At 36.9% G+C, this 27,965-nt stretch overlaps 1 protein-coding gene across 4 annotated transcripts in view; it reads right to left on the bottom strand.

The window, feature by feature from the left end:
- The window catches only part of LOC105486951 (phosphatidylinositol-4-phosphate 3-kinase catalytic subunit type 2 alpha), a 118,663-nt gene that overhangs the window by 43,293 nt on the left and 47,405 nt on the right, over positions 1–27,965 (bottom strand). For 3 of the 4 annotated variants that reach the window (XM_011750137.3, XM_011750138.3, XM_071075020.1), the window contains 11 exons: positions 23,179–23,288; positions 18,160–18,317; positions 16,030–16,150; positions 14,934–15,045; positions 13,241–13,320; positions 13,046–13,109; positions 6,583–6,726; positions 5,181–5,229; positions 4,884–5,094; positions 2,338–2,460; positions 43–210 (listed from right to left, as the gene is read on the bottom strand). In XM_011750137.3, the coding sequence (XP_011748439.2) occupies positions 43–210; positions 2,338–2,460; positions 4,884–5,094; positions 5,181–5,229; positions 6,583–6,726; positions 13,046–13,109; positions 13,241–13,320; positions 14,934–15,045; positions 16,030–16,150; positions 18,160–18,317; positions 23,179–23,288 (1,340 nt within the window). The remainder of the gene's footprint in view (positions 1–42; positions 211–2,337; positions 2,461–4,883; positions 5,095–5,180; positions 5,230–6,582; positions 6,727–13,045; positions 13,110–13,240; positions 13,321–14,933; positions 15,046–16,029; positions 16,151–18,159; positions 18,318–23,178; positions 23,289–27,965) is intronic. The other variant, XM_071075021.1, reaches the window with a different exon arrangement.

Here is a 27,965-nt window from a genome sequence, read left to right as displayed (position 1 = left end):
TGTGTCCATAGTGACTCATCATTACAACTCAGTAATACTTACCGTTTAAAGTCAAAAAGAGGTAAAGAAACTTTGCCCAAAGCTTCTGGTCCCTTTCTCTGCTTATTAGAATCAGGGGAACTTCCACTGCTCTGATTTAAAATTCCAAAAAGAGTAAGGTGAAGAAGTGATTCTAATGGCAATTGTGATATCTGGATGGGAAAAATGATTCTATGGGGGGAAAAATGTATTAATAGAACAAATTAGATTGAATGTGAAATTTAACACTTTAACGAGACTGACAATTTTAGGTATTGTATATAACCTTTCAAATAATGTTTATTTTGGTATTTTTATTTTATTTTATTGAGACGGCGTTTTTGCTCTGTTGCCCAGGCTGGAGTGCAATGGCATGATCTTGGCTGATGGCAACCCCTGCCTCCTGGGTTCAAGTGATCTCCTGCCTCCGACTCTTGAGTAGCTGGGATTATAGGCACCCGCCACTACGCCTGGCTAATTTTTGTATTTTTAGTAGAGACGGGGTTTCACCACGTTGGCCAGGCTGGTCTCAAACTCCTGACCTCAGGTCATCCACTCGGCCTCCCAAAGTGCTAGGATTACAGGTGTGAGCCACCACACCAGCCTCAAATAATCTTTAATACTGAGTAAACTTTAGCTAAACAGAAGTCTGGCTAACTTGTCCTATTAAAAATTTTAAATAAACAAATTTTATTAACAGTATAAAATTTCAAAATATAACATTTCTTTCTTTAAAGACTTGCAGATGCCTTTGACATTTCTAGTGTTAATTTCCAGGCAAAATAATATTAGTCATTTTTATTTCCTTTTGGAAAAACCAGATGAATGTTTATGAGAATTTCTGTTTTGGGATATAAGAATGTACACAAACATATATAATAAGTATATACACAAACAGCTTTCCTTCCTCCTTCCTTTCCTCCCGCTCTTCTTTCCCATGAAAAAAAAAAGTATATACACCAACAGACATATGTTTACCAATGCATTATTTTTTTTAAGTCTGAAAGAACACTTGAAGTCAAGAGCAGGCACTCTGAGATAGCAAATGTTGAAAACAGAGTGACACTTTCTACTTATATGCATTTTTGTGTTATTTGATTGCTTTCACAGACATGTATTATTTTATAATATAAAAGAAAATATGACAATAGGAAAACATTTAATAAATGTGGAACAAATAGTAAAAAGTTCTGCAACTGTCTATCTGCCTAAATAATGAGAGTTCCCTTAGTTTAAAAACACTATTTTAGGCCGGGCACAGTGGCTCACACCTGTAATCCCAGCACTTTGGGAGGCCAAGGTGGGCGGATCACCTGAGGTCAGGAGTTCAAGACTAGCCTGGCCAACAAGGCAAAACCCCTTCTCTACTAAAAATACAAAAAAAAATTAGCCAGGCATGGTGGCACACACCTGTAATCTCAGCTACTTGGGAGGCTGAGGCAGGAGAATCGCTTGAACCCGGGAAGCTGAGGTTACAATGGGCTGAGATCGTGCCACTGAACTCCAGCCTGGGTGACAGAGTAAGACTCCATCTCAAAAAGAAAAAAAAAAAGAAAAACACTATTTAAAAAATATAAATAGTACAAAACATCATCTTGTACATGGATTTAAGATAACTTTTTTCGGCTGGATGCGGTGGCTCACGTCTGTAATCCCTGTACTTTGGGGGGCTGAGGTGGGCAGATCACCTGAGGTCAGGAGTTCAACACCAGCCTGGCCAACATGGTGAAACCCCAACTCTACTAAAAATACAAAAAATTAGCCAGGCGTGGTGGCGCATGCCTGTAATCCCAGCTACTCAGCAGGTTGAGACAGGAGAATTGCTTGAACCCGGGAGGCAGAGCTTGCAGTGAGCTGAGATTGCACCACTGCACTCTAACCTGGGCAACAAGGGCAAAACTCATCTCAAAAAAAAAATAATAAAAATAACTTTTTTGGTTAAGTGTTGATTAATCTAAGAGCCAGAATTGTTATATAGTGTTACAGAATAAATACTGAAGCAATGCTATAAAATACTGTCTTTCTAGAACTTTGATTCCTTTCTATAACTTTCCTTCCTTTCTATAACTATAAATTTATATCTTTAACTTGACAAAGTCTAAAAAGAATGATATGTTTTTGCAATTTAATAATATGAAGGCTTAAAAGGATATTTCATATTTTTTAATGAGAATTTCAGTCTGTTCTACAAAATCATATCTAGAAGAGATCTTAAGACATAAGTAAGAAGTTAATGAATTTCAATGAAAATTACAATAAAAATTAAAGTTAGGATAACAGGACACACCGAAAGAATAAAAAGTCAGAAATTTCACTTACAGTTCATCCCATTTAATAAGATAGAAGAAATTCTTGTAAGTGCCAACCTTCTTTGATTGAATAGGTTTAAAAAGATCCTTTCCATTGTGAGACAGTGAACATATCAAGTAGTATTTTTCATAACTGAGAAAAGAAAGTTTAACTTGATTTCTATCTTGACAATACAAATTAGTTAACTAATACAAATACATTAGCAGTTCTTCCTCCAAAGAGACTAATATCTGAAATAATCTGGTCACCTTTCACTTGAATTTTTAGAAATCCATCTGAAATTCGACCACTGCAAATTCTATGAAAATAGAAAAGAGGTTTGGTAAAGGGGATAAAAAGGGGAATGTATGTTCCTAGGTCCCAGTTTAAAGCATGGTCATAATAACACCGGCTGGATAATTTAATTTTGTGCCCAGTTATTAGCTTCAGATTTTAGTTGAATGACACTGAATAATGTATTTATTCATTTCTAGGTAGAAAGAGTACAAACATTACCTTCCCTTGGTGCATTTTCCTTTGCTAAGCTACTGAAATAGTCAGCTAAGCATGTGCCTGACTTGCATTGAGCCAATCTTCCTAGTCTATTGGGAGTCTTCCATTTATGGGGACAGATGCTATTGTATTCTCTCATTAGATTGCAGTGACTCAGCCACTAATTGCCAAGTACACAGCTGGTTGGATACAGTCAGGTAATCTTGTAAAGCAGGAGTCTTAGATTCAATAAAATTGTATTTTACTTAATCTAACTTACTGCTAGCCTTACATGTTAACCACTTTGTTCATATATACAATTTATTTATCATTCTAAATTTATTTCAAATCAAATTTTATTGGTTCACACAATAACCCTAAGCTAACTACTTGGTTATTTTTCTCAACTTTATTCCATTTACTCCTATTTACGTCAGCATTTTATTCACTTACTTTCTATCTTTATCACTGTTTTCTGTATTGTCTTCTACCGAGTATTTGTTCACCTCATTAGTGTCCCTATGTATATTTGTGCGTGTCTATGTACAAATGTGTGTGTGTGTGTGTGTGTGCGTGTGCGTGTGTGCGTGTGCCTATGGAGAATGTGGAGATTATTATCCCTGTAATGAAATACCTCCAGATACCGTCAATATCCATTTAAATGCAAGTTCCAGAATAGTACAGGTTTTTTGCTGCCTTGTACTACCGAATCCCCGGTACTAAGAATACTGCCCACAGATGGTGCTCAATAAATATTTATTGAATAAATTAAAACACCACATTTAAGTCACTAAATTACTATATTTTAATCTAAAGCCCAGTTTAAGCAAAACTTGTTTGATATTTCTTCAGTAGACTTTTTTACAGCATTAAGCTACTATAAAACTATTTCACTAAAAATATTTCTGACTTTTCAGTTCATACATTGATTTTCAAATACACTAAAACTGGTGGCCAGGTGTGGTGGCTCACGCCTGTAATCCCAGAACTTTGGGAGGCTGAGGTGGGCAGATCACTTGAAGTCAGGAGTTTGAGACCTGCCTGGCCAACAAGGTGAAATCTCATCTCTACTAAAAATACAAAAATTAGCCAGGCATGATGGTACGTACCTGTAATCCTAGCTACTCAGGGGGCTGAAGTACAAGAATTGCTTGAACCCTGGAAGCAGAGGTTGCAGGGAGCAACAATGCAAGACTCCATCTCCAAAAAAAAAAAAAAGAATGAACGAACACCTGTCTTAAACTGCCTATATTTATTAATTTACAATTGCTCTGTTTTCCTGCTATATTTTCCTGCTTTTGGCATGCAAGAATTACATTTTCTTTACTGGAAGTGCTTCAAACACCTCTGTAATTTTTAAGAAAATCACAAAGGTTAGTCATTTAAATACCAAGATAACAGTGGTTGCTGACATTTTACAAGATCAGAATAGTTGCCAGATAAAGCTGCACGTATTTTCTTTTATGTTTTATTTTTAATTTTTTGAGACAGGGTCTTGCTCTGTCACCCAGGCTGGAGTGCAGTGGCATGATCATAGCGCACTGCAGTCTTCATCTCCTGGCTCGAGCAATACTCCTGCCTCAGCCTTCTGAGTAGCTGGGACTACAGGTGCACACCACCACTGGCTATTTCTTTTTTTTAGATGGAGTTTACCTCTTGTTGCCAAGGCTGGAGTGCCATGGTGCAATCTCGGCTCACTGCAACCTCCACCTCCTGGGTTCAAGCGATTCTCCTGCCTCAGCCTCCCAAGTAGCTGGGATTACAGGCACATGCCACCACACCCAGCTAATTTTGTATTTTTAGTAGAGACAGGGTTTCTCCATGTTTGTCAGGCTGGTCTCAAACTCCTGACCTCAGGTGATTCACCTGCCTCAGCCTCCCAAAGTGCTGGGATTACAGGCATAAGCCACCGTGCCTGGCCAGCTAATTTTTTAAGAATTCTTTTTAGTAGAGATGAGGTCTCGCTACATTGCCCAGGCTGGTCTCCAATGCTTCGGCTCAAGCAATCCTCCCACTGTGGCCTCACAAAGCACGGGGATTACAGGTGCAAGCCACCATGCCCAGCTGTTTAAATAGTTACTTACTTTGATACCCAATTACTTGAAATTCCATGAGCAGCAAAAATAGTAAACTGGAGCTGCTCTGTTGTAGTCCATGCTTCCTTGGCACTCTTGCTACTTTGGGCACAGTCTGTAGGACTCCTACCAGCATTTGCATGGAGTCTGAGAAGATCATAAATTGCTGCAGTTAATTGGTTTATGCTTACTTGAACAGGATTTTCAGGATTAAGTGAGCCTAGATTTAAAAAAAAAAAGAAAAATTTAATAGATTCTCTGAAAAGGTGATGATTATTGCTAAAATTTAAAGATTTAAACACATACCCCTAGTTGACTTCTTGCTAGTGTCTTCTTCTCCAAACAAAGAAGTCACCTACACAGGCACACACACACAATAGTCAGAAAATTGCCTATGACATAATATAAAATGTCAAATACTATGTCGAAGAAACTTTTTCCAGGGGAAACCTCCCAAGTATCTACAGAATTAATAAAACAATAAATAAATAATGCAAAAAGAAAGGGAAAACCACAAACCAAGATTATTTTTAGTATTAAGAAAATCAGAATCACTAAAAACTACTGTAAAATATCACTGAAACACAACAAAAGCTGCTTGGTTAATATTAATTTGAAATCTAGAAGTGATAAGTACAGTATTTTATTTTCCATTAGTAGCTCTAAAACAACATAAGAATATCCTTAAAGAAAAAAATCTAGATCTCTATTTATTACCACTTGGCTGGTGACCCAAAAAAGTGCTTATATATATCTAAACTGACTCCCCTCCCATCTGCTGTCTGCTCCTTTATCCAGCAAATGGGTAAAATAAATAGAAGCCTCAGACAAAATTAGGTCCATGGTAGTTGATCACCTCCAAGTAATTTCGTGTGTGTGTGTGTGTATATATATGTGTGTGTGTATATATATACACGTATATATGTGTATATATATGTATATATGTGTGTGTGTGTATATGTATAAGTTTCTAAAAAGCAGCAAATAAAAAAAGTAGAAAAAAAGAAACCCGCATTGCTACATACCATACGGACACGATCTGTCTGAGAATGCATGGACTATGTTCCTCTTCTAGATATCGAGGGGCACACCATCAACATAACTTTTCTATCCTTTATATTTATTGTGGCCTGTGAGATGCACCCCTTCTTTCATCCTTGCAATTAAAGATAAAATGTCCCTATGAAGCAAGTTAATTAAATCTCCTGGGAAATACCATGAGGGACAGCTTTTATTAAAACCAACAGTATAATCTAAAGGCAAGGCCCCTAAATTGGCTGCTTCTGAGGCATTATAGCTGAGGCCCTTGGTCTTTTCAACAGGGAGAGTATTAGCCAAAGTAGAACTTCCCCCACTAATAATCAGGACGCTTCCACCCCAAGGGAGAAGTGAGAGTTACTGTCCTCCAGGTCTTCCAAGCTCAATACCTATCCTTAAACCCCAAACCAACTCATTTATGCCAGAGGTCCTCCTCTATACACAAAGGGTTCACAGTTTGACATCCACCTGTTGAATGTCAACTCTCATAAAGCTCTTCCAAGGCAACCCAACTTCTTACCAAGGAATCCCCACCTAACCAAGTAAGTGATTCAACCCAAAAGTAAAAGCCAAAGTTAAAATGACAATATTTTGTCTAGGAGAAGGCAAAAATCTCCTGTTTAAGTACATATTTGCATGTAATAAAATCCTAGTTACCAAAAATACTCACATCAGCAGTTTTACTCCTTGGAAGATTAACTGCTCTCTTTAGCTTCTTTACTGATTCTGTAATGGCAAGAGTCTCGACACCATCTAAAGCACTACAGATTTTTCTTACAGCTTTAATTACTTGATCTACTGCTCGGTGCTGGTTCTTTAAAAACACAAAATAAAATAAAAATAGGTAGGTGAAATTTAAAGGACCAATTCCAGAGACGAAGTCAGAAACTAGATATCTTAGATATCCCTAACAGACATTCTCTACTCTCTTGTGATGAAAAAGAAAAGAAATGAGATAGCTTTTCAATTGCATAGTTTATTTCAAAGTAGGAAAAGGCAAGGCCTGGTTAATTTTCACTTCATCTGACACAATTATTCATATGCAAATTGCTATTAATTTTCCATTAGAATCAGAAGTAGAAGCGTAAATTAGTAACAAATCACTAAAACTAGAGCTTTTATTTTTCTTATTCTCATTTGGAAATAATTTCCACATTGAAAATAATCCTTCTCTTCCTCCTGCAAAAATTTGGTATCAAAACCAAGTTCTTTAGAGGTCAGTCACATATTAATAACACTGGGCAACGTTTACCTGAGAAGTACATACCTCATTAAGAAACATTCTTATATAATGTATTAATTCATAAAACATTTACGCCAAACTTTTATGCCAAGTACTGTTAGAATGGGCTGAAACTCAGTACTATACCACCCCTTTAAAATTTAAATTTTTCCACCCTTGAGGCTTGGCTACTATAAACCTTCACCTTCAAGCTTAAATGAAACCACCTAATTTTCTCAAATACCCAATTACCCTGCAGTCCTCAGGGCCTGTTTTCTAGCTCCTCATTTTTGCTTATTTGACTTATACTTCCTGCTTCCTTTTACTTCACCTTCACGCAAAACCCTTTCCAGTTTTGAAGGTCATGCCATTCTCCTATATTACTTCATATTACTTTGATTTTTTTTTTTTTTGAGATGGACTCTCATTCTGTTGCCCAGGCTAGAGTGCAGTGGTAGGATCTTAGCTCACTGCAACCTCTGCCTCCCAGGTTCAAGTGATTCTCCTGCTTCAGCCTCCCGAGTAGCTGGGATTACAAGTGTCTGTCACCATGCCTGGCTAATTTTTGTATTTTTAGTAGAGATGGGGTTTCGCCATGTTGGTCAGGTTGGTCTCAAACTCCTGACCTTGGGTGATCCGCCTGCCTCAGCCTCCAAAAGTGCTAGGATGACATGCGTAAGCCACTGCGCCCAGCCTACATTACTCTTTAAGTGCCAATTATCAATATATTGTCTATTAGTTCCAAATCCATCCTTCCTCTGCTCTCCTTTCTGATACTAGAGCTAGACACCGACCTTAAAAAAGTGTTGAGCCATGAAAATGTCTCAGGGAAAAGCATTTAGAGGGGAACAACAGGCACAAGGGTCCCCAGTGCGGAACATAACTGGCAGATAATCAACCAGAGAAAAAAGACAGGGAAGTGATAAGAAGTCAGATCAGAGAGATAGTGAGTCATACTGTGTAGAACCTTGAAGCTACAATTAGGGCTTTAAATTTTACTAAGTAAGATAGTAAACAGGATTCTCAGCGAAGGAGTGACATGATCTAACATTTTTTAAAGGATTTACAAACTTTATCTTTTCAAAGCCCCACCTTCTGCCTTTGATTTTCTCTTATTTTGCTTCCTGCTCTTCTTTTCTTTTCTTTTTTTTTTTTAAGACAGGTCTCATTCACCCAGACTGGACTGCAGCGGTGTGATCTCAGCTCACTGTAACCTCTGCCTCCCGGTTTCAAGCAATTCTCCTACCTCAGCCCCCTGAGTAGCTGAGATTACAGGTATATGCCACCATACCCAGCTATTTTTCCTATTTTCATTTTTAAAATCTTTACCTTTCAATAATTTTAAATTTACAGACAGTTATAAAAATAATACAAAGTTCCCATATAACGCTGGAAAACTAGACTAAGTAAATCTTACATAAACCATGTTACATTTGTCAAAGCTAGACATTAACACTGGTATATTGCTATTAAGTAAATGTTAAACTTTATTCAGATTTTACCAACTTTTCCACTAATGAGCTTTTTATCTCCCAGAATATAATCCAGGATATCACATTCCATTTAGTGACTTATTTTCAAAAGATCATTTTGGTTGCCTGTTGAAGACATACTGTAGGGGTAGACACTGGGAGATTAGTAAGAAACTACTGTAATTGACTAGAGTACAGCTTTGGTAGTGATGAAAGCACTCACATTCTAAATGTATTTTCAAGGTAGAGCTGACCAGAATTAGACTGAATGTGAAATGTATAAGATCTTTTTCTTGGGACGTCAAGGATGACTCCAGGGTTTTGGCCTGAGCAAATGGAAGACAAAGTTGCCATTTATTAAAAAGAGAAATAATGAGGTCAGGCTATGCATGTGTAGGGAAGGAGGTATACGAGATATCTCTGCACCTTCCTCTCAGCTTGCTCTGAATCTAATATTGCTCTTAAAAAATAAACTCTTGGCCGGGCGCGGTGGCTCAAGCCTGTAATTCCAGCACTTTGGGAGGCCGAGACGGGTGGATCACGAGGTCAGGAGATCGAGACCATCCTGGCTAACACGGTGAAACCCCATCTCTACTAAAAATACAAAAAACTAGCCGGGTGACGTGGCGGGCGCCTGTAGTCCCAGCTACTTGGGAGGCTGAGGCAGGAGAATGGCGTAAACCCAGGAGGCGGAGCTTCCAGTGAGCTGAGATCCGGCCACTGCACTCCAGCCTGGGCGGCAGAGCGAGACTCCGTCTCAAAAAAAAAAAACTCTTAAAAAGAGAAAGGGAAGGCCGATGGGTGAATAGACACAAAGGTACTATAAAAAATTCAGTTTTGTACATCTTAAATTTGAGATGTCAATTAATTAGATATTCACATAAAGATGTCAAGTAATAGATAATTTGAGTCTGGAGTTGGGGAAAAGGTTAAGGTTAGATATATAAATTTCAGAGTCAATCAGTATAGGGATATACCAAGATCACCTAGGATGTGAATACAGAGAGAAGAGGTTCTAGAACTGAGCCCTGGGGATATGCAGGAAGATAAGGAAGAAGCCACAAGTAAGAGTGAGACAGAGCAGCTAATGGAAATAAGGAAAGCAAGAAGGTGGTATCCCACAGGCCAACTAAGTATTTCAAAAAGAAAGACATGATCAACTGTATCAAAAAATACAGACAGGTTGAAAAGAATAAAGATTTGGTGGGCACGGTGGCTCACACCTGTAATCCTAACACTTTGGGAGGCTGAAGCAAGAAGATCGTTTGAGTCCAGGAGTTCAAGACCAGCCCAGACAACATAGGGAAACCGTGTCTCTACAAAAAACATAAAAATTAGCTGGGCATGGAATGTAGTCTCAGCTACCCAGGAGGCTGAGGTGGGAGGATTACCTGAGACCAGGGGGTTGCAGCTGCAGTGATCTGTGATCACACCACTGCACTCCAGCTTGGGCGACAGAGTGACACCCTGTCATCCATCCATCCATCAATCGATCAACAGATTAGGAACTGACTACTGAATTCAGGATCATGGAAGTCCTTGATGACCTTAATAAGTACAGTTTCGGGGAAGTACTAAACTGATTGGAGTGGGCATGTAAGAGAATTGGAAGAAAGGAAATGGAAGCAGCAAAACCACTTAACTTTCAGAAGTTTTGTGGCAAGGAGAATAGAGAAATGGTGTGGCTCCTGCGGCAGGGGGCGGGGTGGGGATTTTTTTTTTTTTTTAGGATGGGTAACTCTTTTCCTCTTCATCTACAAGGATTTTCCTGGTGACCTCATCCTGTCTTATGGCTGCAAAATACAATTTATATTCTGATGATTCCCAATTTTATTATCTCTAGCCTGGACACTCCATACGAAACTCCAGATTCTAGTAAACTCCAGTTTACCAGAGATATTCAGTAAATATTTTTGAATAAATATATTTATATGTTGATAAGAACATACTAGTAGATAAAAATATGGAAGCCATCCTACACTTATACTATTTCCCCTTCACTCACATCTCATCACCTATTAAAATCTTTCCAATTTTATCTCCTAAATATTGTTAATCAGTTCTTTCCTTTTAAACTTTTCCATGCTCTTCATGTTTCACCTGGACTACTATAAAAACCTTTCTAAATATTCGCTCTGAAACCAATCCCAACCTGAAATCTAACTTCCACAATACAGCCAGAGTGATTTCAGATCACAGGACTAAACAATTCACCCAAACCACTCTAGGCTAAAAACACCTTAAGTGGCTAGAGCAGGAGTCGGCCAACTTTTTCTGTACAGGGCCAAACAGTAACAGGTTAGGTTTTGCAGGATATACAATCTCTGTTCCAACTACTCAACTCTACTGTTGGAGCATAAATGTAAATGACAAGAGACAGTATGTTACAAAAAAAAAAAAAAAAAAAAAAAGGTATAGGGCCAGGCGCAGTGGCTCATGCCTGTAATTCCAACACTATGGGAGGCCAAGGCGAGTGGATCACTTGAGGTCAGGAGTTCGAAACCAGCCTGACCAACATGGTGAAACCCTGTCTGTACCAAAAATACAAAAATTAGCCAGACATGGTGGCACACACCTGTAATCCCAGCTACTAGGGGGGCTGAGGTGGGAGAATCACTTGAACCCGGGAGGCAGAGATTACAGTGAGCCAAGATCATATCACTGAACTCCAGCCTGGGTGACAAAGTGAGACTGTCTCAAACAATGACAACAACAACAATAACAACAACAACCAGGTGTGTGGTTTTGTTAAATTTTTTTTTTTTAATTTACAAATTAGAAGGTAGACTGGATATGGTCTCCTGACCTAGAAGATAAAGTAAAATTCCTTAACACGGATTATAATCACATAGCTATCTCCCATGTCATCTGCCAATTTTCATTTTATACTTTGTACTCTATCATAGAATTGCTTATACTTCCATGTAAATATCACACCTATCTGCTTTTGTTTATATACCCTTCCCAATTTTTTTCTTGCTAACTCGTACTGTATAAGACAGTTCAGGCAACATCCCTTCTAAGAGGCCTTCCTTGAACCCTCAATTTAGGTAAGGTGCCCTTCCTTAATCTCCTTAACTCCAAGGCATACCTCTATAATACATTTTACTACACTATATTGAAGTTTTGTTTAAATCCCTCACCACTAGTTTTTAAGTTCCTGATAGGTGTAGTTTTTAAGTTCCTGATAGGTCATTCATTTTCAAAACTCTAGCATTCAGCATATAGTAAGCATCCAATAAATGCTTTTAGAGTTGAACTGAAGGTTCTTCTTAGCAATAGAGCTGAAGTGAGAATAAACATGTTAATTTAAGCATTACTGAAAACTTTTGATGTAACTTAGGTCCGAAAACAAGACATGAAACATCAATGTCAAGAATATAGTCTTGGCTGGGCACGGTGGCTCACGCCTGTAACCTCAGCACTTTAGATGGCTGAGGTGGGAGGATCACTTGAGGTCAGGAGTTTGAGACCAGCCTGGCCAACATGGTGAAACCCCATCACTACTAAAAACATAAAAATTAGCCAGGCATGGTGATGCATGCCTCCAATCCCAGCTACTCAGGAGGCTGAGGCAGGAGAATCACTTGAACCCAGGAGGCAGAGGTTGCAGAGAGCCAAGATTGCCCCACTGCACTCCAGCCTGAGCAACACATGGAGACTCAGTCTCAAAAAAAAAAGAAAAAAAAAAAAAAAAAGAAAGTCTTTAAGCTTTAACGACTGCCCTATTAGATTTTGGACTTGCATGGGACCTCTAGCCCCTTTGTTTTGGAAAATCTCTCCCATTTGGAACGGCTGTCTCTACCCCACACCTGTACCTTCATTGTATCCAGGAAGTAACTAACTTGCTTTTGGTTTTACAGTCTCGTAGGTGGAAGGGATTTGCCTTGTCTCAGATGAGCCTTTGGACTTAAACTTTTGGGTTAATGCTGGAAAGAGTTAAGACCTTGGGAGACTATTGGAAGGGCATGATTGTGTTTTGAAATGTGAGGACATGACATTTGGGAGGGGCCAGGGGCACAATGATGTGGTTTGGCTCTATGTCCCCCCAAAATCTCACCTTGAAATGTAATAATCTCCACGTGTCAAGGGCGGGACCAGGTGGAGATAACTGAATCATGGGAGTGGTTTCCCCCATGCTGTTCTCATGATAGTGAGTTTTCATGAGATCTGATGGTTTTATAATGGACCCCGTTCGCTCGACACTCATTCTTTCTCGCTGCCCTGTGAAGAGGTGCCTTCTTCCATGATTTAAGTTTCCTGAGGCCTCCCCAGTCATGCTGAACTATAAGTCAATTAAACCTATTTTCTTTATAAATTAAAAATAATATAGTCTTTAAAGTCCTAAAATATTTACTCTAATGCCAACACTACCATTTAAGAGAAAGAAGAATCAAGAATCTTTAAGTCATTATGCCAAAATGTGAATTAAGACTTACTTCAATTTGAAGAGCCACTTCTACTTGGTTGTGATAAGAATCTAAGAGTTCTTCAACCGGGTGTCTGAAAGAAACAGCAGTTATTGTGGCTGAAGGATGCTATACACAAAATGATTGTTTTAATCACCAAAATAAGTGTATTTGCATCCAAAAACAAAGTCTGAAAACCTGCAATTAATGCTTTAGATTATATACCTTGTCATGGCTTCTTTGTAAGGTTTTTCTATTTGATGCAGGTGTTTGTTTAAATCCACGGGTGTTTCATCATCTTCTGCCTAAACAAACACATTTACACAAAAAAATCAAATCCACTCTTTGGTCTTTCTATTGTCAAATTAAATATAGTTAAGTGTATGATAAAATCTTGAAACCAAAGTGTTTTTCCAAGAACTGAAAATAAAATTCTATCAGAATTAAATATTATTTATAACTGACTCAGAAAAAAAGTGAGTCAACATCCTGAAAAAAAACTTGTTTGTTAAATGGAAAACATAAATGCTTTCAAGTCTACTTTCAGATATATAAATAGCTTTTGGAACAAAAACTATTTCTGTTGTATATATAGTGAATAGAGAGCTAAAAATACTTTAAAGATGGCTGATAGCCAAATGAATATGGGGTAGAAAACAGATGGGGAAGAGGTCATTTAAATTTCTGCATTATTTTTTCTAATGATAATCAATTTTCCTCCCACTCCCCGTCATGAACAAGGTACTCGTCTCTTCTACCCTAGGTCTATATTATGCAAATGTAGTCAAGAACATCATTCCTGGCAGGGCACGGTGGCTCATGCCTGTAATCCCAGCACTTTGGGAGGCTGAGGTAGGCGAATCATTTGCGGCCAGGAGTTTGAGACCAGCCTGGCCAACACACCAAAACCCTGTCTCTACTAAAAATACAAAAAAAAAAAAAAAATTTGCTGGGTGGGTTGGTGCATGCCCACAGTTCCAGCTATTCCAGAGGCTGAGGCACGAGAATTGCTTGAGCATAGGTGGCAGAAGTGCAATGAGCTGAGATCACGCCATTGCACTCCAGCCTGGATGACAGAGGGAAACTCTGTCTCCAAAATAAAAAAAAAAAAAAAGGACATCATTCCTTAAGAAACTGAAAAGAAAAGTTACCAATGACTGCCAAAATGTACTAAATTTTATGAAAGTCTTTACCCGATTGAAATGAATTCTACCCCTAACATAAAAGCAAAACTCAAGAAAACCAAGAAAAAAAGAAAACAGACATCACTGATATTTTTCCATCCAAAATTCTACCAAATGAAGAATAACTCTCTTTAGAGATTAAAAATTCAATCATAAGTTCACCAAAGGTTCATGCAGTAAAACAAAATGGTTACATTTCCTGCAATCTATTTTGCTTTAACCTCAAAAGAAAGCATTGAAAGTTTTTTTGTTTTTTTTTTTTTTTTGTTTTTTTTTATAAAAAGAACATCCACCTACTGAAGTAGTGAACTTTTAAAACAGGGAATTAGTTTTCATTTTGTGATGAATAATTTATTTTTCTCAGTTTGGTACAAAGGTCAATGTGGATTTTCTTTTCATCCCCAACCAATATTTAGTATTCAAAATTTTTCCTTCTTCCTCATTTTTCCCTGACTCACCCTGATGTTTTCACTCATGTATAAAGCTATTACCAACCAAATGTTTAATTTCTCCACTTTGATTTTCAAATATGCCTCTACCTCTAAGGACTATGTTACCTAAACCTCCATGATTGAAGATCCTCCCTCATTTGCTAAGAAGATTACTGTTGAGGATGAGTTCATCACCCCATTCCAACTATGAAATTATATAAAATGTACACATTGAAAATTGGCAAATTAGCAGAATTATTCAGATTCAAATAAATGAAATTCAGTTATAAGGTACACACTTACTGTTCGGGCCAGATTTTGACACATTGCACTGAAGGTCAAGAGTTGTAGTCTAATTTCTGTGTCCCATTTTCGACAGTTTTGAATATGCTCATGACTTCCAAGGCAATGATTACTGTTAAGATATATTAATTATTCACTATTATTCTATTCAAATTAGAAACTATAAAGGTGAGGGTAAAATTTAAATTGCACCTGCATCAGAAATTGAAGAGAATGGTAAAACACAGAGACAGTTTTTAAATCAAATCTGAGCATTTAAACAGAGAAATTATTCTGTAGGAGAAGAGTCAATGTAAAAAAAAAAAGAAGAGGAACACAAAGATGAAGAAGGAAATAAGAAAAGACTAAATGCTAGATATAATAAATTACAAGGCTGGGCATGGTGGCTCACACCTATAATCCCAGCACTTTAGGAGGCCAAGGCAGGTGGATCACCTGAGGTCGAGAGTTCGAGACCAGCTTGACCAAAGGGCTGTATTTTGCAAAAACACAAAATTAGCTGGGCATGATGGCACATGCCTGTAATCCCAGCTACTTGGGAGGCTGAGGCAGGAGAATCGCTTGAACCCGGGAGGTGGAGGTTGCGGTGAGCCGAGATCGTGCCATTGCACTCCAGCCTGGGCAACAAGAGTGAAACTCTGTCTCAAAAAAAGATATAATAAATACCTGGGTAAGAAAAAGATTCATATAACGATTATTTCAGGCAACTAAAAGGAAATCACAGCTGACTACTGTGCATAAAGTAACAGTGCATGTTGCAAAAGGAAAATAGAGTCTATAATGATGTGACTATCGACTCTTTACAGTAAGAAAGACCCATTATATCACTTATTGACCAGCTGCCTGAAATTCTTTCTGTAAAGACTACAAGCTCCTTAAGGGAATACAATGTCTCACTTATCTCTGAACCCCCACCACTGTCTTAGACATGACATCTTAGACATCATATATTTGAATAAAAGTTTACTAATTCGATAAATCAATTCAATAGGACCCAACATATTTCTGCATTATAAATTCAACTTGAAATTTTTCTAGATTAAACCATTAAAAATGAAATTGTCAAAGATGTTGCTCAGTAGTTAAATAAACTTACTTCTGCAGCACTTCCTCTTGACCGCAAACTTTCAGAACATAGCTGCCAACATCTACTTGATTCAAGTCATCATGTACCCAGCAAAGGGCTTGCATTATAATGATTTCTACAGTAGAACTCACTGTAAAAGAGTTAGTCATCATTTGCACTTTGCTCATTCATACTTATTCAAGACTGTATTACTTATAATTTAAGACAGCAGTATACAATAGAAATATAATGCAGTCCACAAATGTAGACCACACATATAATTTCAAATTTTCTAGTTGCCACACTGAAACAAGTAAATCGAAAGAGGTGAAACTAATTTTAATAACATGTTTTATTTAACTTAACACAGTTGACCTTCTATATATGTTGGTTCTGCATCTGTGGATTCACCAATCATGGAACAAAAATATTTGAAAAGAAAAAAACTGCATCTGTACCGAATATGTACACACTTTTTCCTTGTCATTATTCATATACAATACAGTATAGCAAATATTTACATAGCATTTACATTGCATTAGGTAATATAACTAATCTAGAGGTGATTTAAAGTATACGGTAGTATTACACATTGTATGCCTGTATCAAAACATCATTTTATCCCTTCCCTTTGATGCTTTAAAAAAAGATCATATGTACCCCATAAATATATATATACCTACTATGTACCCATGCAAGTTAAAAATTTAAAAATTAAACCAAAAATAAATAAGGTATACAGAAGGATGTGTATCAGTTATACGATAATACTATGTCATATCAGGGATTTGAGCATCCTAGGATTTTGGTATCTGAAGGGGGTCCTGGAACCAATCCCCCACAGATGATATTTAGCAGTATCTAGCAAACAATGATTTAAAATGAATTACAAGAAAATGATTCACCATTTTAAATGTTTGACATTTGCCTGGTATATTTTCCAACGAAAAATAAAAATACAGCAGGTAGGTTATACTTTTGAGATGGGGTCTAACTCTCACCCTCACTGCAGTGAGCCAAGATCATGCCACTGCACTCTAGCCTGGGTGGCAGAGTGAGACTGTCTCTCAAAAAACAACAACAACAACAAAAACCACAAAACTTTTCCTTTAACAACTAAAAGAATAATTGTTACAGTAGCTGATGGTTTTCGGTTTCAGATTTATATTTTTTCAAAGGGCCTTCAAAAGTACAAAGCTAGAAAGAATGTATCTGAATATTAGACACATTCCTAGTCATAACCATTAAAGAATAAAAATTGCATAATTCTTAGGCCAAAGTACTGTAGAAATAAAGGATCTCATTCCTTGGTTGGAATCCTGTTAAGATAATATATATTATGAAATGCAATAAACTCTGCAAGGAAATAAAATTAGTTTTTAAAACTAAAAGAAAAAAATTCCTACAGACATCTCTAGAGAGGACACCCATACCAAGTTTGGAAGAAAGGATTAAAATAAAAGAGAATTATCTTCTCCATAGAAGAACTTAGCAAGATATCTGGAATTTCAATTTCACTGACAGCTCTTTATAAGCAAGCATGCTGCCTGTCATAAAATGAAGGATAAAAATAAAGAATTAGATTCTAATTAGCTTTTCTATCCAATGCTTTTGGGCCTTGGCCAAGAGCCACTGATTAACAAAAAGTTACTCAGCACTTTTCAGATAATTATCTATTTATAAAGGTAACCTGATTCCCCACTAGTTCTAACCAGAAAAGTATCCATATGAATGACAAAAAGACACGATAACAAAATTGGTTTATTAAAAGAATGATAATATTGATATTTTATTTATTTATTTATTTTTTTGAGACGGAGTCTCCTCTGTCGCCCAGGCTGGAGTGCAGTGGCCGGATCTCAGCTCACTGCAAGCTCCGCCTCCCGGGTTCACGCCATTCTCCTGCCTCAGCCTCCCGAGTAGCTGAGACTACAGGCGCCCGCCACCTCGCCCGGCTAGTTTTTTGTAGTTTTTAGTAGAGAAGGGGTTTCACCGTGTTAGCCAGGATGGTCTCGATCTCCTGACCTCGTGATCCGCCCGTCTCGGCCTCCCAAAGTGCTGGGATTACAGGCTTGAGCCACCGCGCCCGGCCAATATTGATATTTTAAACATTTCCCCCTTACAGAACAAAACAAGAGGCTTAAGGAACCATAAACCTACCATCGCATGTAAAAGTAACTGGTAGCTGAAATCCTTCAATTTCAATGGAGACCTTCACACTAGCATTTTCTCCGCATATGTTTCTTTGTGCTGTGACTGGACTTAACAAATAGCCTGGGTTTGTGCGGTGATTGGTATACGGAAATTTGGTCTTCAATCTGTTCACAAGAAAGAAGAAATTAAATTCTTTTTTAAAAAACTTCATCTGAGGGCTCTGAACAAGGTTTTACATGTTTATAGCCACTCAGTTCTGTGTCATTGTCCAACTCAAGCAGCTCATGAAACTGCAATGAACTCCTGTTGAAACTCCAAATACCAGCATTTTCCTTTTAAATAAAAGAAACCCAAGGAAAAGGAAGAGACGACCTACTGCCAGGATAGCTTTGGTAACATTATCAACACTACCCAAGCACATGCTTGGATAAATGGCATTTTAAATGAGGTCCTCTGCTTAAAAATCTTTTGCTACACAGTACAAGTACACAAAATGGTACCTTTTAAATGATTCTATAGGCAATGTAGTCCTAAAACTGTGATGGCCAAAAGGATAAAATGTTTGTTGTCTTGAAAATTTTTTTTCTTCTAAGGACCTTTTCCCTACAAACGTTGTTTTTGGCTGCTAGATAACGAACAAAATACAGACAATGGTTTTTTACAGTGCTCCAAGGCCTTTCTTCCCTCAAAGTGATTTCTAAAACTTAGGGAATCGAAAGAACTGCCTGTGAAGGTATTCATAGGAGCAACACAGTTTAAAATTAAATATATGAATGTGGTGTATGGCTCGTCTCCAGCCAGCACTGCTGTTATCATAAGACAAAGACAGATATGATAACTTCTTTACACTTGTGAGCTCTTTTAAACTGATTTTTTTCTAGAGGTTAGAAGACAGGGACCAGTTCTCCTACCTGCTTTTCATAGGGTTATGAATGGAATGAATGCTAGAAGTATATACTTGCTTCTGTAGAGATTAAAATAATCAGGTCACGGAAGTAGAATAAAACAGCTTGAGTTGACAGAAAAAGGTTCTGGAGAAGTAGCACATGTAAGCATTAGTGCATATCCTCTAGAGCCAAATTACCTTATATTGAATCCTGATTATACTACTTATTAGCTGTGTGAACTTACGCAAGTTATTAAATCTCCTTGTTGCTTCGGTTTTTTCTTCTATAAACTGGGGGTAATACTACTACTTACCTGATAGGGTTGTTGTGAGAATTACGTGAATTTAGTTTATAAAGCATTTAGAACAGTGCCTAGTACATGGTAAGTGCTTTAACCTTCTTGTCAAATAAATGAGTTAGTGAAGGAATAAATCTAGTTTTTGCACTGAACTGTTAAGCAACACAAAGGATCCAATATTAAAAATATAATACACCCTTTCTTTATAAATTACTCAGTCTCAAGTATTTCTTTATAGTAATACAAACACTAAGACAGATGCTCACATCAAATCATGAAATTAATGTATGAAATGTTAGAGAATTTTTTCTACATCTAAGCAAGCTTTCAATTTTCAGAAACCGTTAAGGATGACAAAAGTAAAAGCAGAAATTCTTGATAGCTAAGAAAAGAATTTATTAGACAAAAATTCCAGTGATAAAACTTAGCTTTGTTTGAGAGGAGGAAACCTGCATTTCCCTTTCTTAAAATAAGTCCTTTCTTTTACACAACAATGTGAATGTAACTATGTCACTGAAATGTATACTTAAAACCAGTTAAAATGGTAAATTTTGTTACACATATTTTATCACAATTTAAGAAATGTTTTTATAATGGGTCCTTTTTGTATTTACTTGGTACCATGGAAGATACCAGATCCAGAAAATACACTACTTTCCTTTTTCTGTAAAATTGATTTCTTCTAATCCATGGTTTGTTTGCTTTATAAAAATTGCCAAAAACCACAAAACACGTAAGATGTAAGATTCCTTACAATTGAGGTTTTTTTTGTGGGTTTTTTTGTAACTAAATGTTTAAACATTTAAACATACAAAATCAAATTAAACTACTAAATGAATAACTGCTGTCTGAGTAAATTATTTACTTTAAATATAGACCAGATAAAGTATTTTTATGGATACTCTAAGCCACACATCACAGTTTGATGTTCTTAAGTAACTACCTATAAAGAGTATTTAACTCTAATTTTTATTTTTTCTAAAATTTCTACTCCCCTATCACCCAAATAAAAGGCTTTGTCTGTTTAGTGTAGATCTACAGTTTAGGAAATTCAGTATCTCTATGCAGAAACAAAAATCCTTTATGGTTTATTTTTCTACTTTTGTGTGCTCAATCAGACTAAAATTCTGCACAGATAACCAAATCATACAAAATCAGAATATAAAGAGGAGAAGAGATAAAAATGAGGGTTTTGAAAGATTTCAAATGAATTAACATTATTCTATAGGAAAGTATATCAGCACTACTTAGAATAAAATTAACCAAATGCAGAGTTGAAGTCCTTGAAAACACATAGCAAGTTTTTGGGGTCAAGATACTAGTATAGGATATAAATAGTATATATATTAATATTATATGACCATAAAGCTATTCAGAAAGACAGGTGTAGAGTGTGGTTTCTCATCTTATCCTAAAGGACCACAAATAAAGTGGCACTAACTTCTACTGGTATTTAACACTATTAGAAGAACTTTCTTGACCGGGTGCGGTAGCTCACGCCTGTAATGCCAGCACTTTGAGAGGCCGAGGTGGGCAGATCACCTGAGGTCAGGAGTTCAAGACCAGCCTGGCCAACATGGTAAAATCTTGTCTCTATTAAAAATACAAAAAAATTAGCTGAGCATGGTGACACATGCCTATAGTCCTAGCTACTCAGGAGGCTGAGGCAGGAGAATAGCTTGAACCCAGGAGGCAGTGAACCGAGATCGCACCACTGCACTCCACCCTGGGCAACAAGAGTGAAAACTCCGTCTCAAAAAAAAAAAAAAAACATTTTCAGCACCTGTAACTAGTAGATATAGCAAGCTTTGTCAATTACGATAGGTGTAAAATGAAAAAAATAAAGAAATAAGACAAAAACTCAATAATAATGAAAAGTAGTCCTGAATCAATGTATTACAGAACCTTAAACTGAAAGAGATCTTTGAAATCACTAGTCCAACTCTTTAATTTCACAGATGAGAAACAACAACAAGAACTAATACCTAGAACTGCTAATAAATTCCAAGTCTGTTTTATATTTTATCTTAACTATAAACAAATATCATTTTGACAGCCTGACACTAATTTCACAGCTGAATTTAAACGAATAATTTTTGGAGATCTCAAAAAGCAAAGAATTGGCTCTCTAATTAAAAGCCTAAAATTTGTTTTAAAAATCCGCTGCAAAATGAGCATATGGGAAAAAATAGAGCCACTAATTTCAAAGTACATCTCTTCACCTCAATCTCCATGGTCACCACAGGGGAACAAGAGAAGTTCCTAGAACATGGCTTCAAAAACACCAGTACTTCTTACTGCTCTAATATTTGTTACAATCATAGTCTACTAATGAAAATAAAATTACAAAAAGAACTCATTCTCTCTTTAGTCCATTTGCAGTTTTGTACCACATAAATGTGTGTGTGTGTGTGTGTGTGTGTGTGTAAACAAAAACAATCATTTTCAATTAGTGGCAGAGTTTGTATAAATAGCTCTATGATTCAAATGGGAGAAAAAAGGTAGGTCTCAGCTACCTAACTTCTCAACTTGCAAAGCTTAAATGTAGTAGTTACTTAACATGGCCTAACAGAAAAATACAAGGCCTGTTTGGGGAGAGTAACCTTTGCCAAGAAAAAGTGACTCTACTGATAATATTTTTTTTCCTAAGGTATTCTGAAGAAAAGAAATGCTGGTTAAAAGGTAACATAAAGGAAGACAAAGTTTTAATAAAATATCACCAATCGTCCAGAAAATCTCATTAAATATTAAGTTCTTTAACATTAAAATAATGTACATATTCAAAAATGTTCTGGGAACCCCAAATCCTGCTATGCTTAAAGCAGACCACACTGAAGACAATGCTGGATTCAGAAAAAAATCTCTCATTGGTGATCTACTTCCCTTTTTTAGATAACAGATCTCTCATCCTCTTGGCCACAAGGATTGTTGTTCCACTCTTTCCTCCTGTGGGATTTTCCTATCTGGCTAGCGCTAAGGGGACTCCTTTTTCTTCTCTGCTACTGAGACCATTCAATTGCATGGAGGAAAGGCAGAGGAAGAAAAGTGAGGAAGGAGAAGGAAAGGAAAGGGAGTGGACAAGGAGAATCGAAGGAAGGAGGGATGATTTATAGTAATGAATTCCTGAATCTTGCTATTAATGAACTCTGCCCCATCCTTCCTCTATCTGCTATTTGGGTTGTGAACATGACCCTTTTTAAGTTCAAGATGGGTTTTAGCACTTGTAACAGAAGTCATGACTAATATAGTGATATAATGGGAAGAAAACATGCTTAACCAGAAGCAAAAGAGACTTGGTTCTATTATTGATATTACTGACTAGCCAAGTAAACTTTGTTAGGATACTTCTCTGAGTCTCAGTTTCCTCACCTACAATGAATATTAGACACATTTAAGATTGAGAGAACATTCTATAAATGTGTTTCTCTAAACTTCAGAAATATATTTGCTCTTCTAAACTTGCCTGTTATAATATCATCTCTTAAATGTGTAAGACAGTATTTTGAATGCTAGAAAGTTTACAGCAAAATTAAGTCTAAGACAAAAGTAGGTATTTTTTAAGTGTACTGAAATTTACAGGTAAGTCATATTTTTTACTGGTTATTATAGTATCAGAAGTCTACTGTCTGACCTCAACTTTTTCTTCCAAATATTAAGAAATCTAACAGGTGAAGACATAAGTTCAACTGTAGTTTGTGGTAACATGCCAATTAACTCTGACTTGAAATTTTAGCCACAAGAAGAAAATAATTAAAATTTTTAAAATTTTATCATTATTAGCACTAAACTGGTTTTCAAGTCAATTTTTCAAACGAACATTTATAAAGAAAAATTCCTTACTTTGTAATGGATCGACAAAAAGCTGCCATCTCCTCATTCTGTACTTCAACTTCTTGAAGAAGAGAACTTCCAGTTGGCAAATTACTGGTCCCATTTGGGTCTTTCTGTAACTAAAAGAGTGTTTTTATCTTAACAGTGGAAGATCCACAAAATGCTACATAGCAGCACAGCACAAACACATTTTTAGGAAAATATGTACAAAGCTATGGAAGTAAATCATATCAATAACAAATTTTTAAATTATGTATTTCTATCTTTGTAAAAGTAATGTCAACTAAGCCTGATTTTAGTTCATTGGTTTTACTTGATCAGTAGTAGAAACAGGATGTACTACAGTAAGAATGGAAAGATAAAGACCTTTCCATTCCAAATATTCCTAAAATAGACACTTTAGAAATTTTACAACTAAATGAAATTAAAGGACTCTCTGTTTTAAGAAAATGAAGAGATCAAGCCCATTTACGACTCTTCTAATCAGTCAGAAATTCTATATATTCAACCAGGCCCCAAATTCCAAGAAAGAAGACGGTTTTTTATGTAAGAGAATGGGCATTTTCTAGGTTAATAAACTTATACAAACATCCTCACAATCCCTCAAAAGTTAAGTTTACGTCTGGTCAAAAACTGTTTACAGCTTTCAGGGAGATCAATTCACCACCCAAGCATAGCCCAACAGCAGAGTCCATTTAGAGTGTTTTGACACTACATAAAAACACTTGATTTGGGGCAAATTTCAAATATAAATTCTCTTTAAAATTAGAATTGGAACATTCTCAATTCAAAATTCAGTGAGAACAAAGTGCATACATTTCAAGAGCTATAACACTTTTCAGTGACTATGGCACACAAAAAGATTCTTCTTTTTTTTTTTGAGACAAGGACTCATTCTGTCGCCTAGGCTACAGTGCAGTTGCTCAACAATGGCTCACTGCAGCTTTGACCTCCTGAGGTCATGTGATCCACCTCAGCCTCCCAAATAGCTGGGACTACAGGCATAGGCCACCCCACCTGGCTAATTTTTGTATTTTTTGTAGAGTCGGGGTTTTACCATGTTGCCCAGGATGATCTCAATCTCCTGGGCTCAAGCAAGCAATCTGCCTGCCTCAGCACACAAGATGATTCTGTGTGAGAAAATTAAACTGAAAATTTAGGTCAACAATTCCTTTATGAGTTTCCTTCCTTTAAAACATGTCAGAGCCCTTTCTGCTAGAATGTGATATACACACTTGGAGAAAAAAATAAATACTTCGAGTTCTACAAAAGCACAACTAAAAAGTAACAAGTCTCCTGGGGAAAAGAGAGTTAAGGTGGACTACTGAATATCAATGTAGCCAGGTGTGGTATTGCACACTTGCAGTCCCAGGTACCCAGGAGGCTAAATTAAGAGGGTCAGTTGCGTCCAGAAGTTTGAAGCCAGTGCAAGCAATACAGTGAAACTCCATCTCTCTAAAAATAAAAATAATTTTTTTGTATCAGACAATATCAAACAATAACAGGTTCTTATAAAAACAATTGCACAGTTAAATGTCTGCTTCCATTTGCATCTAGCATTACATCCTTTGAAGCCTAAAACTCTGGTGCTCTTGTTTCCTCATTTGAGATATGAATTCTTCAGGACATATGCTTCTAGTCAACAATAATTGCAATGAAGTTAAAAGCACAGTACCACTGTGGGAGGCCGAGGCATGTGGATCACCTGAGGTCAGGAGTTCAAGACCAGCCTGGCCAACATGGTGAAACCTTGTCTCTACTAAAAATACAAAAATTAGCCAGGCGTGGTGGCAGGCACTTGTAATTCAAACTACTCAGGAGGCTGAAGCGGGAGAACTGATTGAACCTGGGAGGCAGAGGTTGCAGTGAGCCGAGATCGCGCCACTGCACTCCAGCCTAGGTGACAAAGTGAGACTCTCTGTCTCAAAAAAAAAATTCAAAGAGAAATGTTTTTGCAGCTTCTTGGTCTGCAAACATTGTTACAGCTGACAGATTAATACTGTGGAATGTGAAACTGTTCCTGAAGCCACTCATTTTCACTAATAAGAGGACACTTCTGCAGAATTCTCAGTGTTTTCCTTATATCTTCATAGTGCTAAAGCTTTCTCTTAGGTTGTGAGAAGTTTGTTTCTGATTATTTCAAAAATTTAATATGCTGGGAAAGATTACGTCTGAACTAATGCTATTTCCCCATTATACTGACATCAGTCTCATAGCTACCTATCACACATCAATCAGTTTGTATTACAGAAGCAACCACTATGAGAGACTATATTACTCTAAAGAATGGGATTTGATATTTCCTAGCAAATCCTCTGGTTTCACACTCCAAATCTGCCACAATCTAATCCAATCTTATTTCCCAGAACTTCCCTAAAGATTTGTATGTTCCAGTTAGCTTGAATCATATCCTGTTCCTATAAAACACAAATCAAGCTATCTTGCCTCTGGACCTTTCCCTTCACCTTCCTCTTAAACTTCCTTCACCACATTCGTCAAAAATCTATTAATTTTTAAAGGTCCAACTGAATGCAACTTCATCGGCAATGCCCTTCATGATTACTCAGTATGAAGGAATTCTTCCCCCCATACTTCTAAGTACTTAGTCTGAACCAAACATCGTATTATTAAATCCTGTTTTATATTTGTCCTAATGTGAAAGCTCCTTGAGAACACAAATAGCATTTTGTTGAATTTTGTATTTTTGTATCCAGTTTAGAAGCATTCAGTCATTAGTTCAATGTGAACTTTTGCTCCCCCCAAAACAAGTTAAAATTCACTTACATATAACCAATGAATCTATCATAGAAATCATAAAACATTTAAAAATACAAGACAATATGTAGTTCCTTCAATAACCTTCCGAAAAGAGTAGCAGTCATTTTCATTAGTATTTGATTCTATAAAATCAGCCTTTTCTAGGCTGGGCACAATGGTTCACACCTATAATCCCAGCACTTTGGGAAGCCAAGGCAGGAGGATCACTTGAGCACAGGTCCTTGACCAGCCTGGGCATCAGAGTGAGACCCTGTCTCTATAAAAGTTTCTTCAAAAAATAGCTGGGTGTGGTGGCATGTGCCTTTAGTCCCAGCTACTAGGGAGGCTGAAGTGGGAAAATCACTTGAATCCTGGAGTTTGAGGCTGCAGTAAGCCATGACTGCATTCTGTACTCCAGCCTGGGTGGCAGAATGAGACCCTGTCTCAAAAAATAAAAAGAAAAAAAAAACCAAACAAACAAAAAAATCTAAAACTAAAAAATTAAAAAATATATATTTTTAAATATTTAATTTATATTTTTAAATATATACATTTGGGCCAGGAGCGGTGGCTCATGCCTGTAAGCCCAGAATTTTGGGAGGCTGAGGCGGACAGATCACCTGAGGTTAGGAGTTCCAGACCAGCCTGACGCACATGGAGAAAGCCTGTCTCTACTAAAAATGCAAAATAAGCCAGGCCTGGTGGAACATGCCTGTAATCCCAGCTACTTGGGAGGCAGAGGCAGGAGAATCGCTTGAACCCAGGAGGCAGAGGCTACGGTGAGCTGAGATCGCGCCATTGCACTCCAGCCTGGGCAACAAAACCGAGACTCCATCTCAAAAAAAAAAAAATATATATATATACACACACACACACACACACACACACTATATATATAAAATACGTATGTATATATAATATATACTTTATATATAATATAAATATATCTAGGGGCACTCATTCATTTATAAACTTATTTATCAAAAAAAGCTCTATTAGGTGGGAACTATTATTACTCCCATTTTATGAAAAAAATGAGGCACAGATAAGTTAATTAACTCACAAGGTCATACAGATAATACAGGCAGAGTGTGAATTTCAACCCAGGCAGTCTGGCTTCAATGTCACATGCTTAATCACCATGCTAATCTGTCTCTCAAAAGAATATCCTTAAAAATCCCTAGAAACACAATGTGAAAAACAACATTGTGACCTTTGCGGGAGCAGTGCTGGGAAAACCTAAAGCTCTGCTGCACCTAAGAATCATCTTTCCCTGAAGAACTGTTCTTCATGTTTTACTTATTTTAAAAACAGATTCTGAATCTCCTTAGGTGGCATTTTAAGATTTTAAAAAAATAATAATTGTTGTATTTTTTGCTGTGTCTCTCATGAATTAGGTCCTTCCTTTTATTCAAGTTATGAGTTTGAATTAACAAAAACTAAATATAATAATTATCTAGTCACATATCAAGGTAATAATAGAATCCGGAAAGTTAACTCAAATGTTTTGTCTGTAAAGGGTAAAAAATAGCTAGGCTGCCAATATTTCACCTCAAACATTAACAGTTTTGGATTTTTCCCTCTGCTCTCTCTGGAATAAAAAATACATATATTTTACACATATTCCCTTAACCCATACTCCCACCCCACCTCCAAACTCCACACAAACAAACCAAAGCATCAAATCATCTCTTTTCTCCATTGATCTTGCACAGACTTTTCTTCTGTGGCACTCAAGACTTTCTATTTTGTACTGCATTTACACACATTCTCATCTTGTCTCCCCTTTCTAGCTCAAGTTCTTTAATGGTGAAGTCTACAAATGATTAATGTGTGCAGTCCTCACATTGCATAACCATACACACTTTTTAATAAATGAAAGAGATATATGATAATCAATAAGAAAACACTGCCAATGCATTAGCCAATACATGGAACAAAGAAAGAAGTTTGCACGGGAAGATACAAAGTTCTCTAGTAAATATGTTGTTTTAGAAAACCCATGTAGATGATAGGTCATCGTCTAGAAATGTTCTACT

Source organism: Macaca nemestrina, chromosome 12 (assembly GCF_043159975.1).
Source record: "Macaca nemestrina isolate mMacNem1 chromosome 12, mMacNem.hap1, whole genome shotgun sequence".
NCBI lineage: Eukaryota > Metazoa > Chordata > Mammalia > Primates > Cercopithecidae > Macaca > Macaca nemestrina.
The sequence above is the reverse complement of the archived record's forward strand: the minus strand, read 5'-3'. Positions and strand labels throughout refer to the sequence as shown.